This window comes from Larus michahellis, chromosome 16 (genome assembly GCF_964199755.1).
Source record: "Larus michahellis chromosome 16, bLarMic1.1, whole genome shotgun sequence".
In the NCBI taxonomy this organism is placed as follows: domain Eukaryota; kingdom Metazoa; phylum Chordata; class Aves; order Charadriiformes; family Laridae; genus Larus; species Larus michahellis.
This window is the reverse complement of record NC_133911.1, coordinates 2,966,019-2,981,199: the sequence shown is the minus strand read 5'-3', so window position 1 is coordinate 2,981,199 and position 15,181 is coordinate 2,966,019. Positions and strand designations below refer to the sequence as shown.

The 15,181-nt window shown below is 55.2% G+C and overlaps 2 protein-coding genes across 4 annotated transcripts; one reads left to right on the top strand and one right to left on the bottom strand.

Annotated features, from left to right (window-relative positions):
* Positions 1-3,712: 3,712 nt before the first annotated feature.
* On the bottom strand, positions 3,713-10,621 carry SLC66A1 (solute carrier family 66 member 1). 3 transcript variants are annotated; one of them, XM_074560319.1, is made up of 8 exons: positions 10,170-10,498; positions 9,679-9,907; positions 8,827-8,956; positions 8,177-8,264; positions 6,503-6,657; positions 6,177-6,269; positions 5,586-5,771; positions 3,713-5,263 (listed from the first exon to the last, which is right to left on the bottom strand). In XM_074560319.1, the coding sequence occupies exons 2-8, from the start codon at positions 9,846-9,848 to the stop codon at positions 5,165-5,167; spliced, it is 921 nt and encodes a 306-aa protein (XP_074416420.1). In that variant the 5' UTR covers positions 9,849-9,907; positions 10,170-10,498; the 3' UTR covers positions 3,713-5,164. The 3 variants fall into 3 exon arrangements, with proteins under 3 accessions (XP_074416420.1, XP_074416422.1, XP_074416419.1); XM_074560321.1 differs by lacking the exon at positions 6,177-6,269 and having other exon boundaries at positions 5,123-5,263; XM_074560318.1 differs by lacking the exon at positions 3,713-5,263 and having other exon boundaries at positions 5,756-6,269; positions 10,170-10,621.
* Positions 10,622-10,649: 28 nt separating this feature from the next.
* On the top strand, positions 10,650-15,056 carry AKR7A2 (aldo-keto reductase family 7 member A2). Its single transcript, XM_074560317.1, has 7 exons — positions 10,650-10,962; positions 11,873-12,060; positions 12,579-12,683; positions 13,202-13,298; positions 13,394-13,493; positions 13,816-13,945; positions 14,535-15,056. Exons 1-7 carry the CDS (start codon positions 10,650-10,652, stop codon positions 14,694-14,696), a joined length of 1,095 nt encoding a protein of 364 aa, XP_074416418.1. The 3' UTR covers positions 14,697-15,056.
* Positions 15,057-15,181: the final 125 nt, after the last annotated feature.

Sequence of the window (15,181 nt, the reverse complement as noted above, 5' to 3'; positions counted from 1 at the left end):
TGGAAACAAGGGCCGCCTCTTCAGTCATCCAAACATCCAACCAGCCGCTCCGTTACGTGGCCACAGAAAGCAAGAAAGTTGGTTTTTTGTCTTTTTCTTCCGACGTTCAGGTTCGCTGGGCTTGGTTTTGAGACGTTCGGCTGCTGTTGGCACGTGGGGCGGTACCTGGCTGTTGGTACCCAGTTCCCTGCTGGACTTCCAAGGTGCTGGGACTGGGATGCAGCTGGGACCGATGCTTCAGGCATCCGTCAGGTGTATTTAGGGATGTGTTTAGAGGAGAAGGATTAGTCCAGCTTTACTGGGCATGTTAAAAATCGTCTCGGGGTGGAACCCGTGTGTTGAAACCCTCTGGTGGGCAGAGCAGAGGCGGTTGGGTTCACTTGGCAGCGTGAGGTGGATGGTTCCGAGCATCCGTGCTCGCCCGAAAGCTCCTTCTCCGCTTAGTCCCTGGGTGATTTGTGAACCTGCTCCAGGTTTTCCTTGTGGCCAGCGGGACCACGCGCAGCTTCAGCTCCGCCACCTCCTTCCACGTCCTTTGGTTATAACAAACTCGATCCTGGCAAAACTGAGAATTTGCAAAATTCCTGCTGGGCTCTTCCTGCCCGTGGCCCTTGGAATTAGCCTTCGGGTGAACCAGTGCAAATTGAGACTCTTGGCGTGAATATTGATTAACGCGCTCTAATTTTGCTTCTCTAATGTGACCTATTTCACATCCAGACATCTGCAGTGTGTTGGCAGTCTCCAGATGTTTGAATATTTTTGTGGCTGGCCCTGGGGCGAGTGAGAAAGGGTGGTTTTGAGGCTGAAGGCGCCAGGAAAGCCCCGAGGTTTGTGGGGTGAGGAAAGCAGTTGCCAGAGAGTGTGAGAATAAGTCAGGGTTTTCCCTCCTGGCACCTTGGGCGTGGGAGCAACCTGTGGACATCTGCTCTTCTTGTGCCCAGCCTCGGGGAGAGTGAAAAATCATAGAATCACAGAAGGGTTTGGGGTTGGAAGGGACCTTGAAGCCCACCCAGTGCCACCCCCTGCCCTGGGCAGGGACACCTCCCACCAGCCCAGGCTGCTCCAAGCCCCGGCCAACCTGGCCTTGAACCCCTCCAGGGATGGGGCAGCCACAGCTTCTCTGGGCAACCTGGGCCAGGGGCTCACCTCCCTCACAGCAAACAATTTCTTCCTCAGATCTCATCTCAATCTCCCCTCTTCCAGTTTGAAACCGTTACCCTTCGTCCTCTCAGTCCCCCCATCCTTCCTGTAGCCCCCTTTAGGGACTGGAAGGGGCTGGAAGGTCTCCCCGGAGCCTTCTCTTCTCCAGGCTGAACCCCCCCAGCTCTCCCAGCCTGTCCCCACAGCAGAGGGGCTCCAGCCCTTGGATCATCTCCGTGGCCTCCTCTGGCCCCGCTCCAGCAGGTCCGTGTCCTCCTTGGGCTGAGGGTTCCAGTGCAGGGAGGGAGGCAGCTGTCTCTTCAGGGGGAGGGTTTTGCTAAAGGTCTCACCAGGGCCAGGTGAGTTGGTCATTTACCCCATGGAGTGGTGGCACCTGTGGGGAGGATGGGAGGGGTCAGAAGACCCAAACTGACCCCCCGGGGTGCTGCAGCCCATCTGCCTGCTCAGGGTAAAAGCTGAGGGATGGAGGGGCTCAGTTGGATTGTCAAAGGGGTTTCTTGAAGGGCTTGGCTTTTTCAGGGGCTTCTCCAAGGGCTCTCTTTCTTCCGTGACCGACGTCTGTGAAAGACACTGTCTGCTTGCCTGCCTTTGATCCCCATCCGTGTGTTCCGGAATCCAGTTCCCATCCAGGCTGGAGCTTCCCCAGTGCCCGCCAGTGAGACCTCCCTGCGAGCCTGCAAGGCTTTTGCATACATATTTGTAAATATATTGCATCAATTTCCTTATTTCCTCTTTATTTCATTATTAATATTTCCTTAAGTAGAGCTGGGGAGGGAAAGGTTTTTTTACGTTTTCCTAAAATCGTAAATTTGTGGCAGTTTTTCCCTGAATGTGCTGCTGCGCTGGCATTCCGCAGAGGAAAGCAGAGCAGGACTGGAGGCTGTGCGGGACGCGCTGCTGCTACTCAAACCCTACGGGCCAGTTTGAAGCCGGCAACAGCCAGACGCCTTATGTTTTTGCATCCGGGACTGCAGTGACTGCAGGAGGTGGCTGCTTTTGGGGCCGAGGTGGCCACAAAAGCCCGGGGCCCCAAGACTCACGGGGCGATGGAAGCGGTTGCCAGAAAGCGCGAGGACAAGCCACAATTTTCCCTCCTGGCACCTTGGGCATGGGAGAAATCTCTGGATGTTTGCTCTTTTTGAGGACGGCCCTGGGGTGAGTGAGAAAGGGTGGTTTTGAGGTTGAAGGCACCAGGAAAGCCCCGAGGTTTGCAGGGGAATGAAAACGGTTGCCAGAGAGCGTGAGAACAAGCCAGCCTTTCCCAGAGCCCCCGGTCCCTGGTGCAGCTCGTGGGACACGGGCAGGGGACATCGCACGCACACACATATGTGTCTCAGAGCCGGCGTCCCCGAGGGGAGCGCGCAGGGAATGGGCCGTCATCGTCCCTTGGTTCTGTCCGAGTGTCCCGCTCTGAGCGATACAGGAGCAATTTCTCTTTCAGTAAATTGACTTTTCGGTAAGGTCTTGTCCTGGTTTGAGCGACGCAGGACTAAATTCTCTTCTAGTGCTTGGGAAAACTGCCCTTTTAGAAGGCTTTAGTGTCTGAATTGGGGAAAATCTTTACTTTATAGCCAGCTGTGGGATGTGGGTTTCAAAGTCTCGGTGTTTTCGAGCTCACCAGGTGCGGGGACAAGGAGGGACAAGACCCGGGCACTGGACCCAAGCTGCCAACAGGGTTATTTCAGACCATGAACGTCACATTCAATAGAAATTAGAGTTTGCTGAGGAGTTCTCTCTCTTTATATGATGGCTGTGACCCTGAGAACTCCTTGCCCCGGTGCCGGAGCCCTGAGCCCTTCCCTTCCTCCCGCAGCGTCCCACATGGGCTGTCCCTGCGGGGAGTGCACGGCTTCTGCTGGGGGAATGGGCTGGGTGTGATCCCCGTGTATTTTATACCGGTATCGGGATAAATATTGCTTCTTTAATATTGTTAATTATTTAGTATTATACTGTTAAATCTGTAGGGTTAATAAAGGTCATTGGGTGATAGAATAAGTGTCTAAGCTGGCTGCTGGCACATAAACATGTATATATGTGTGTATTTTTATACCTCTGTGTATTAGAAGTTGTGTTTCTGGCTTTAAGAACAGCTCTTGGCCAGCTGGTCCGTGGCAATTACCTACTGTCACGAGGCTTTGTTTCCGCGAGGAAGGTGTCCCAAACCCCATCCTGTCCCCCTGCCGTAGCTCTGCTCCGTAACTCCAGCTCTCCGGAAAGCAGCCGTGGCTTCCCCAGCGCGTCAGGGCCGAGCTGGAAACCTGAGCCTGCCGTAAGATATGCTCCTCCAATTAAACCAAGCCCCGGCGTCTTCATCTGTAATAAAGAGGTATTGAGGGCTAACGAAGCTGGGCTTTCTGTCGTGCTAGGGATCTGCCGGTGGTTTGCATTAGCACCGGGTAGGAATTGTTTTTCTGCAATTCCTCGGGAAAGACGGCAGAGGAAATCCCGCGGGCTCGAGGAGGGGGAAGAGGCGAGCAGCCCCGTCGCCCGCGAGCCTGAAGGGGGAAAAGCATCGCAAATTAATGGCGCGACAAAACCAGCAGCTTTGCTCAAGGGGCTCAAAGAGCCTGAAAAATAAATTTTCTTTCCAAAACCAAAGAGGGTCGGCTCCAAGCGCTGGTGTTTTAATTAACCTGCTCTTGCAGTTTGACGGGCATGGGGTGGCCTGAGTCCCGTTTCACGGACGAGCGAGGCTTGGCGTCCACGCTGGGAGGAGGGCGACCTCCTCGGGAAGGACAAATGTCACGGGAATGGCTGAGGAATCATAAATTAATGATAATACAGGTAAAGGCAGAGGCGGCACAGAGCGGGGCAGCGCTGGGAGTCGGGAAAGGAGCTGGAGAGGGAGAAAAGGGGAGCGAAAAGAAGCGCTAAGAGGGAGTGCAGGAAAAGGGACGTTCTTGTTTTCATAGGACACGTGTGAGCTTCTCTTGCAGGGCCTACAAGCTTTGGCTGATTTTCCTCGTGCTCATTCCCTGAGACCCAGCGGCTCTTCCCGAGCAGAACCGGCTCGGCACAAGGGATGGGGCCGGGGAGGCAGCTCCTCTCCTCCGGGGTCACGGCTCTTCCCAAACCACCGCCGCTTCCAGCCCTCCTGCAGTCCCGGAGCCACCCTGCTGCTTGTGCAGGGCCCCGGCGGGGGCAGGGGGGGCACAAATTGATCAGCGCTGGGGATAAATTCATCACGTTGGGGGATAAACTGATGAAGGAGAGAGGGCAGGACCGAAAACCAGACCGAGCATCTTCTGCCTGGGTAACGGCCTCGGCAGCTAACCACGGAGCCGTGGAGCAACTCCCCCAAGAAATCCACGCAAATAAAAGGCAGGCGAGGCAAAAAACGAGAAGTGAGAGAAACGGAGACTCTGCAACACAAGAAGGAAGAGGCAGGAGCTGCCGGATGAACTGACCAAATAACACTAAAGGAGGCAAGGACTTGTTTTGGAGACCCGTGAGCTGTGCTTATTAAAACAGGTATGTGCCGACCGAAAATACTTTGGTTAACGCTGCTCCTTCCTCCCCAGCTGGTTCCAGCCACTGCTGTATCTTCCAGAGAGAGGTCGGCGCTGGAGACGTGAGGCCCAGGGAGGTCAGTGGTGCTCCTGTTGGTGGCAGGTCGGTCACCTCTGTGCCCTCCCCGCAGCCCCTCAGGCTCTTCGCCAGCACCGGGGAAGCTCCGGCTCACCCCCGAGAGACGGGAGATAAAGAAGAAGTGACCGACCTCAGCTGTGGGGCACAAAAGCAGCGAAGAGCGACCTTCTGAGGTATGAAATAAATCCCTGTTTATCCCGATAGCGTCATTGGTATCAAAAGAGGCACGAGGTGTCTCAGCAGCATCCTCTTGCCGCACGGCTGGGCTTAGCGTCCGAGCAGCACAACGTGCCACCCGCTGGCTCAGGTCATCCCCTCCCACGAGCCACCAGGGCGCAGGGGCCGGTTTGCCCGGCGTTACGGCCAGCTTTCTCCCCTGCATCGTCCTCTTCTCGCTGCGGGGCAGGTCCCTTCGTCAGCTCTCCAAGGCGTCACCCGGCTCGCCGAGAAGAGCATCCCTCTCTTCCCGGGTACTGGGTCTTCCTCTGCGATAGGCAAGGAACTGGAAGGAGATCTGAGAAGAGGTTAAGGCTCTTCACGCAACCAAGGCTGGATCTACGCGGCGCGGTGGGTCTCACCACCCAAAAAAAAGTCCGTTTGTGCCAGGAGAGGTGGAAACCGGACAACGAGCTTCATGCAAGTGAGGGTCTGAAGCATTCAGCTCTTGGCTGCAACACCATAAATTACTCACCGGCACGTGGTTGAGCAAGAACGGCTCAAATCAACCACTGAGGAGCATCAACCCGCCCGCTCCTGCCTCACCCTGCCTGCCCCGAGACGGGATCGCTCCCTGCAAAGCCTTGCCGGCGGGATGCGATCCCGGAGGGAAAGGATACAACCACGTCGAGGGAAAGGACGCCCAGGCTGCCCACCAGCCAGGGCAGGTGGTGCAGGACGTAGACGCCTTCGCCTTGCCCCGGCTCCGGGTTCTTCAGGAGGACGCTGAGGCCGTAGAGCAAGTTCCCCAGCATCACCAGGGCAAAGAGGGAGTAGGAGACCCCGATGGTGGATTTCCTCTTGTACTGGAAGAAGAGAGAGGAGCCTGGGTGCCGCTCTCCGAAATCTCACTAGAAAGTACTATTAATCACCCTCCCACCGAAAAAAAAAAAAAAAAAAAAGAGAAGAAAAAAGGTGGTGACTCAATGCGAAGAGCCTTTAAGTTCCCCTTTTGCTTGCAAATAAAGACAAAACGAAAGCCCCCCACCCTCAAAACGTTGGTATGTTAAAGGGAGGGGAGAAAAATGAATCAGGCTTTGGAGGGGAAATACAGAAAAAAATAGTCCCTTATGGAACGATACAAGACGGGGATCAGGGACTTTGGAGCAAAGAGGAGGAAGACGATCCCACCGGCCCTCTTCGATCCGAAATCTCAGGACCCCGGGGGGGTCCCCAGGACCGGGCTGCCGTCCCCCTGCCCCCACGCTTACGTTCGTGTAGATCTGGGGGAGGCGGGAGCAGAGGTACAGCACGGAGGAGACGGAGCCGATGGTGAAGCCGATGATCTCGCTCTTGCTGAAAGGCTGCAAGGCAAAGGCGGGGGGTGCCGGGGCGGGGGGAGTGCCACGAGCCACCCCCTTGTTTTCAGAGAGGCGCTTCCCACCCAACGCCACGGCTCCGTGGAGCCGACGGCGGGGCCAAACCCCAGCCTTTGATTTCCCCGTCCATCCCTCGCCCCGCTGGGCGCCAGGCGGGACGGCGCTGGGGCAGTTTATCTCCTCTCCCCGCCGTCGCCCAGCCCTAGGAACCCGCTCACCTTCGGCCCGAGCTCATCCCCGCCAGCGGAGAGCAGAGACCGCCCTTTGAACGCCGCCGGCTCCTGCGCCACGGCAGCTCCCCGGCCCAGCAGGGAGACGGTCCACACCGTGCCCAAGGAAAGGAAGACGAAGGCTGCGTTGATCGGGGCGGCGACTGCGGGGAATCAAGCGGAGGGTGGTTATGGGGGGGTCCTCCATCAGCCGCCCCCCTCTGCCAGGACCCCTCCCGGCGCAGAGACCTTCAAGCTCTCCCTTATCTCGGGAGGAACTCGGCAATAGCCGCCGCCGGCGTTTCATCTCGCAGCGATAGGGGCAGTTTGTAAGTTATCAGGGAGGAAACTGCTCCTATCTCGGCAGATCGAGAGCGTCCGGGTTTCTTTGGGTTTAGGGCTCTTAAAAATCATCCCTTTGCCATCTAAAAGCTTTTCAGTGACTTAACTCGCACGTTCAAATCCCTGCCAGACCCAGCTCTGCTTTGACAGCAAGGCTTGTATTATATATTCTGTAAACAAGCTCTCCAGCATTAAAAAAATATATCGTCGATAGGCCAAATATCAATCGGCTTAATAAATTCAAATGGCGTTTATAAGTTAAATCATTTTCAGGGCCCAAAGGGAGGCCTGTTTGTATTTCACAGAAAGCTGCCACGCTAAAAAGTGGATTTTCCCTTGCTGTTTAAGCCTTGCAAGAGCTGTTCAGGTTCCCTTTTCACTCCGTTTGAACAGGGAGGGACTTCTCCATCACGTCAAGGCTGCCGTGACTCGCAAGCGGAGCACTGACCCCGAAACAGCCGGAAAACTTCACCCCTTCCCTTAAAGCGCTGGCCCGAGAGTCACGAGATCCGGCTGTGGTTTCCAGCTCCAGGATGGAATCACCCCGTAGCTGCGGGTAAGTAATTTCTTTCTATAATTAACGTCACTCACAGGGGGTTTATTTTTCAACCCGGACACGGCCCGTGGCGGTTTGCAGGGTGTCCTGGTTTCAGCTGGGAAAGAGTTAATTCTCCTCCTAGCGATTGCTGTGAAAGCAATGTCCATAACACCCATTGGTTTTAGTTGTGGTATTTACACCGTTCAAGGTATAGCGAAGTGGTATTTACACGATTCAAGGACGTTTTTTCAGCTTCCCACAGAAGCACAGACAGGAGGATGGGACGGCCAATGGACTATTCCACACCGTAGCCCTCATGCTCAGTACAGAAACGGGGGCTGGCCGGGGAGGGGAGAATCCGTGATCGCTGCTTGGGACGGCGCCAATTCACTGCCTGGTGAGGGTGACCTGTGTCATCATTATTATTATTATTACTTTTCTGCTATTGTTTCTATTAAACTGTATTTATCTCAACCTAGTTTATTTGCCTCCTTTTTTCCCTTCTTGGCAGGGAAAAAGGATGGGAAAAGCGTGGTTCTGGTTGCCGGCTGGGGTTAAACCTGGACGCTGGGGGTTGCAGAAGCTCCAGGCATGGCCAGTAGCTATTTTCTAGCTGGAGCTTTCACGCGCGCTCAGGTTATCCAAGAAAAAAAACCCCAGCGAGCCACAGGTGGCATCCCTGATGTGTCTCCCCCAGGGATGGATGGCTTCCCCTCCCAGCTCCGCAGCTGGGGACGAGCCAGCCCGAAAGCCATGCCAAGGGGAGCGCAGGACCCCCCCCCAGCCCTCGAACCCCAACTCACATCCTCGGCCCCGGTTCTTTACTTTGTAGTAGCCGTAGAGCGACAGCATCACCAGGTCCGCCAGCACGTAGTAAACGGCCGTGTAAACCTGTGGGGAGAAGGACGGGTCGGTGCTACCTGCAGAAAGGCTCTGGCTGATGGTTGGGATGAGCCAGTGTCCCGGGGCATGGTACCACATCGCATCCCGGGGGAGAAGGGAGCACCCCAGGGGGGAGGAGAAGGAAGGGAGCATCCCTGGGGGCAGGAAAAGGAAGGGAACATCCCCCGGGGGGAGGAGGAAGGCAGCATCCCCTGGAGGGCAGGAGAAAGGAGGAGGCATCCCGTGGTGGGGGGAGAAGGGAGGAAGCATCCCCCAGGGGAGGCGAGAAGGAAGGGAGCATCCCTGGGGGGAAGAGAAGGAAGGAGCATCCCCGGGGGCAAAAGGGACCATCCCCATCCCGGGGGGTGGAGAAGGGAACATCCCCATGGCCATTTGTGTCCCTGGTTCCCAGTGCTGGATGAAGCAGCTTCCATCCCATCCCATCCCATCCCATCCCATCCCATCCCATCCCATCCCATCCCATCCCATCCCATCCCATCCCATCCCATCCCTCCTCCCCGGAGCCGGGGGTGTTGCAGAGCTGACCCAGCGCCAGCGAGTGGGTCGGTACCTGCAGCGGCAACTGGTCGGCCAGGAAGGAACCGATGAGGTTGAGGAGGTCTCCGCCCAGCCATCCCAGCAAGAAATATATGGAGAGAGCTCGGTCCATGATGCCCGTTTTGCAGCCTTGGTAAAACTGCCTGCAAGAGAGAGAGAGTCGGGCAGAGCCACAAACCGGAACCCCCGGCCGGCTCAGCGCTACCTGGGAACCATCCCCAGGTTTCCCTGGTGCTCCCAATCCCTGGATCGTTTCCCAGTTGCCACCCGCCCAACGCACTCGTAGCAGGGAGGAAAAGCAAAGATTTCCTCTCGCAAAGCCACGTGTGACCCTGAAAACTGCCTCCCTGAAAAGTCCCGCGACCCCCTCCCTGGGTGCTCGCAGCATCCCGTCGGGCTCAGTCCCTCGTGATCCATCCCTCGTGCGGGGGCAGAAAGCAGCGAGGAGAAGCACCCGTCGCAGAAAACACCTCTCCGGTTACGAAATAACCCGATGACACACCGAGACCGAGCGTGACCCCCCCCCCCCCGCCACGTCCCCCTCCGCCACAGTTGTCCCCAGCACTTCCACGAAGCCCAGGGCTGCTGGAAACATTTCTTCCGCGTGTCTGACCTGCAACGACTGCATTGCAGTTGGCTTACGTGGGTTATTACAGGCGCCAAGCACAATAATAACAATATAACAACAAACAAGGCTTTGGGGCTGCTCCCTCTCCTCCTCTTAAACCCAATTTTTTCCAAGCCCAGATTGCTTTTGCCAGGGAGATTTAATAATCCGGGCAAGTTGCGCTTGAAATGTGATTTTTAGCGCGGGGTGTTGCGCCAAGGGAAGGGCTCAGCCGGGTTTTTTGGGAGCGAAACTTACGGAAAAGAGGCAGCTGCAAAGCAGAAGATGGAGACCAGACCCAGGACGACGCTGGCGATGTCCCGGCCGTCCTGGGCGCATTCGTTGAACACCTCCATCACCCAACGGGAGCCGTTGGGACAGTTGGAAAGATTCCCGGACGGGAGACCCCTCCAGCGCTGCGCACCCATGGCTGTCAGGCACCCAGCTCGGCCGGGGGACGTTTATCAGCCAAACCGTTGGGATAACGCTGGGAAAAAAACAATAACACAGGAAAAAAATCAAGTAACACTGGGGAAAAATATTAGGAACGTGCTCACGGCTCCCCCGGCTCCGGCTTGAAGCTGGCTCGTATTGCAAAAATAAGCTGATTACTGGGTAACACACCTTTACTGGCGTTAATTTCGCGTCCGGAGGGATGACGCGCCCGGGAAAGCCGTCGGCCCCACAGGATTTGGCCTCAAAAAAGAAATCGAACCCACCCGGCGCATCCATACGGAACAGGGACTTACCTCGTCCCGGCGTCGCTTTGGAAATTGGCTTTATCTTTCTTTGGAAAACGCTGCTTTTTCGGAAACTTGGTGTTTTTGGTGTTTCTTTTTTTTTTAAAAGTTTGGGATTTTTTGCCCCCCGCAACTTCACTGCTTCTTCACAATCTCGCCGGCCGGGTTTCCTTTGCCAACCTGCCGCTTCTTCAGAAACTTGCTGTTTTTCATCCAAACCCGCTGCCTTTTTGGGGAAGTTGCTTGGGTTTTTGGTTTGGTTGTTTTGCTTTGTTTTGTTTTTTAAATAATCTGCCGCTTTGAGGGCAAATCACCGGCTATTTTGCGAACCTGCGGCTTTTTCAGAACCTTGCCCTTTTTCCCTAAACTGCCTTTTTTTCTTTTTTTTTTTTTTTTTTTTTCCGGAAACTTGCTGGGTTTGGCGCAAAACCCGCCGGTTTTGGGGCTCACCGCCCCGCTGCGGAGGGAGCCGGCGCCGCCGCTCTGCGCATGCGCGGCGAGACCTCGCCCCCCCCCCCCCCCCGGGGGCGGGGCGGGTGCTCTCCCTGCGGTCCGCCCCCCGGCCGCGCATGCGCAGTGGCGGCGGCGGCCATGGCGGCGGCGGCGGCGGCCGGGGGAGCGCGGCCCGGTGTGGTGCTGGGCGCTATGGAGGTGGGGCGGCGCGCCGGGCCCGAAGCGAGCGCCGCGCTGCTCCGCGCCTTCCTGCGGCGAGGGTACCGCCTCCTCGACACCGCTTACATGTACGCGGGAGGAGAGTCTGAGCGCATTCTGGGCACGCTGCTGGCCGGAGGCGCGGAGCCCGGTACGGACGGGGGCTGGTCGCAGTGGGGTTGGGGAGGGGGCGGTCTGTGAGGAGAGGGGCCTTCCCTGAGGAGAAGGGGCCTCCCTGGGTCCATTCCCTGTGGAGAAGGGCCTTCCCTGCCAGGCTGACACCGTCCCTGAGGAGAAGGGACTTCCCTGGGCCCGTTCCCTGAGGAGAAGGATCTGCTCTGCCAGGCTGACACCGTCCGTGAGGAGAAGGGCTTTCCCCCAGTCCCGGTCCCTGAGGACAAGGGTTTTCCTTGCAAGGCTGACACTGTCCATGAGGAGAAGGGACCTCCCTGGGCCCATTCCCTGTGGAGAAGGGTCTTCCCTGCCAGGCTGACACTGTCCCTGAGGAGAAGGATCTGCTCTGCCAAGCTGACACCGTCCCTGAGCAGAAAGGACTGCCCTGGACCCGTTCCCTGAGGAGAACAATCTCCTCTGCCAGGCTGACACTGTCCCTGAGCAGAAGGGACCTCCTTGGACCCATTCCCTGAGGAGACGGGTCTTCCCTGTCAGGCTGACACCGTCCCTGAGGAGAAGGGCTTTCCCCCAGTCCTGGTCCCTGAAGACAAGGGTCTTCCTTGCCAGGCTGACACTGTCCCTGAGGAGAAGGGTTTTTCCCTGGGCCCATTCCCTGAGGAGAAGGGTTTTTCCCTGCCAGGCTGACACCCTCCCTGAGGGGAAGGGACCCCCCTGCTAGTGCTGACCCCCAGGCTTTGAGGAGAAGACCTCTAGGGGAAGACCTCCAGTCCCTAAGGGGACGAGCCTCCCCTGCTAGGCTGACGTGTTTCTGGAGGAGAAGGGCCTTTCTTGAAACACCTTGAGGAATGCTTGCATTATTCCCCTTCTCCCCATTCCTTTCCTGAAGGTGGAAACATCCCTGCTTATACTTTCTTTCTGTCTGCCAGTGGAAGTCGCCACCAAAGCCAGCCCCTGGGATGGGAAGACACTGAAGCCCGAGAGTGTGCGATCGCAGCTGGACACGTCCCTGGAGAGGCTGAAGAGGAAGAGCGTGGAGCTCTTCTACCTCCATGCTCCTGACCATGGGACCCCAGTGGAGGAGACGCTGCGTGCCTGCAATGAGCTGCACAAAGAAGTAAAGTGGGAAGTCCAAGCCTGGACCATCTGTTGATTCCCTCCCTTTCTTTAAACCAGGGCTGCTGCTTGTGCCCTTGTGCAGGGGGTTGGTGCAGCGCTAGGAAGAGGGGACACACATGACCAGGGCAAAGCTAAATGAGTAACGCTCCGGTGCGTGTTCACGTGGTGCACTTTGTTCTCAAAAGCTTTTGGAAACCTGAGAACATATGAACTTTGCTTTCAGCCATGTTAACTGACTAGGTTAAGATTAGTGCTGGCAATGGGTGAAGAAGAATTCCTGAATTGCTTTAATCTAATAGTGCCATTAAATTAGAAGGTGTGAATTCAAAATAAACAGAAAGCAGGAGATATTTTTGTCTCATAATTCACAGTCATCTAGAAGAGGTGAGCAGGGATGAGGAAAGAACTCTGGAATAAAATTTCGGCAACTGTTGTTTTCACCGTGTGCATCTTGCACCATCTAGATCAAATGCACTTTTAAAAACTGGAACCGAATACCTTTTTATTCCTCTGCAGGGAAAGTTTAAAGAACTTGGTCTGTCAAACTACGCAGCTTGGGAGGTTGCAGAAATCTGCACCATCTGCAAATACAACAACTGGGTGATGCCAACGGTGTACCAGGTGAGGGATGGGGGCTTGCTGTGATCCAGCAGATCTTTTGTGGAGGCTGTGATGAATCAAACCAAAACAGTACGAGGGTTCAGATCAGAACAGCGTACGGATGGTTCTGTGTCCTTACGGCCATGGTCAGTCACCACGGGGAGGGGTCTGGGAGCCCCAGTCTCAGACCAGCCCCCAGTCTGCCAGATATAAATATAGAAAAGGAAGCTGCTGGAGTTAGTCTGGGAAGTCCTTTCAGGACACACGTGATTAGAAAGCTGAGTGAGATCACCTCAGAAAAAGCTGAGGACGCATTTTTTGCTTGAGTCAGTGACTCCCTTCATGTGGAACTTAAAAATTTTGTGTTGCTTGCAATCCTTTAGAAAGCCTGTTCCTAATAATAACCGTGTGTGACCTGTAGCTGCTCTTCTGCGTAAGAGTCTTGTGAGAAAAGGGTGGGGAAAAGGCTGTTCCAGGTGCTCGTGACCACTGTCATGAGGTGGCATTTCAAGTTCTTTGTCTCTCTCACCTTTGTGCAGGGTATGTACAATGCAACCACTCGCCAGGTGGAAGCCGAGCTGTTCCCTTGCCTGAGGTACTACGGACTGCGGTTCTACGCCTACAATCCCCTGGCAGGTATAAGGAGGGAAAGGGTAAGGCTTTGAGACAAAAACATGTCAAAAGGGGGCTGTAGAAGAGCCATCCCTAAACGTGCTGCTGACCCTTTGCAGGAGGGCTGCTGACTGGCAAGTACAAGTATGAGGACAAAGACACACGCCAGCCCACTGGAAGGTTTTTTGGGAATGACTGGGCTCAAGCCTATAGGGACAGGTACGTTTTGAGCAGGGAGATGTGGCAGGAACGGCTGCATAAAAATCCCACACTAATAATCAGCTGAGAGGAAGGAGAATTGACCAAAGCTTGTTCAGTGACTACGCCTGCACATGTGGTTGGGGCCGTGGCTTGTGACTGAGCTTTGCAGAGTGGTTTTTAGGCTCAGCTTCCTCCTGGCTTGCAGCAGGGGATTGCAGAAGTCCTCAGAGGCTACAGAGTTGTATGAGGCTTCCTGAAAGCCTTTCGAACTTGCTTGGAATATAGATGTACCATTCACTAGAGGTCCCAAGGGCAATAAAAGCGATTTCTCTTCTTGTAGGTATTGGAAGAAGCATAATTTTGAAGGAATTGCTCTAGTAGAAAGAGCTCTGAAAGATGCTTACGGTTCCAATGCACCGAGCCTGACGTCTGCTGCTTTGCGCTGGTTGTACAATCACTCCAAACTGCAGGTAAGAGCTCGACGCGCCTGTAGCCGGCAGCCTGCACAGCACCACCAGGACTGGGCAGCTGCTGGGGCGCACAGATGGGGAAGTGTCTGCATTCAAATAGTTATCTTTGAATCTGCACATCCTGGGGGCTTCTGGCCTCCCAGAGTGAACGTTGCTGTATGGATCGTGCCTGCCAGGCTGTAGGAGCGAGTCAGCTCTGCATTTCCCCACAGTATCCTGTATTCACAGGACTGGAAGAAGTGGAAGACTTTAAGTGCTAATTACTGGGGTCTTGGCTTCCCACCCAGACAGCTTCCCTGCAAGATGACTTTGCTTTTCATCGGATAGGAAATTAATGGTTATATTCCAAATCTCCCAAAAATGTTCCCATAGCCCCTTGTAAAGTAGGATTTGGCAGCTTTTGAGGAGTCGGCATGACTTGGAGCGGTTCCGGCCCTGTGAACAGAACCCCACGGCGTCAGTTGTCTAAACATCCAGAAGTTACTGGATGTTCTTTACTGGAAAGAAACATTTAAAGTTTGGCCTGCAGTGGCTTGGGAGGGGAACCAGGTTTCTTTTGGGCTCAGCAACTCTTCTTATCACTTTCCAGGGTTCTCTTGGAGACGCGGTGATCATTGGGATGTCCAACTTGGAGCAGCTAGAGCAGAACCTTGACTACAGCCAAGAGGGTCCCCTGCTCCCGCCCGTCGTGGAGGCATTTGACAACGCCTGGAACCTCACGGCGCATGACTGCCCCAACTATTTCCGCTAGAGACTGGGGTAGGGAGAAGAAAGCGGGTGTTGAGGGGGATGGATAATGGAGCGCAGGTCTCGAAGCTCGGGAGAGGCACTTACCCACCCTGCCCCTTTGATCGACATGTAAATGGGTTGAGATTTTTCCCTGTAATTAGTGAAGCTCTGTAGGATCCACTACTGCTGTCAGCACTTCTTGTGTTGGGCCATGCCTTATTCTTTCTCCCCTCTTGGACCTTTGGCGCCACACAGCACACACTATGATTTAAAGATGCAGTTGATCGGGGAAAACGGACACACAACCGGATGAAGGCCCCAGCTCTGCTTTAATATGAAATCTTAAATAATTATATACAATAAAACCTTTTTCTAACACAGACCCTATCTCTTAACTGTACCTATAACCTGGCTGGCACCTCCTTATCAGCGCTCCGTGACTTTGAGCGCAATAGCTTCTTCTGAAGCTTTTATCAGAAATAAGAACAAACCCTCAGCATCTTCCCC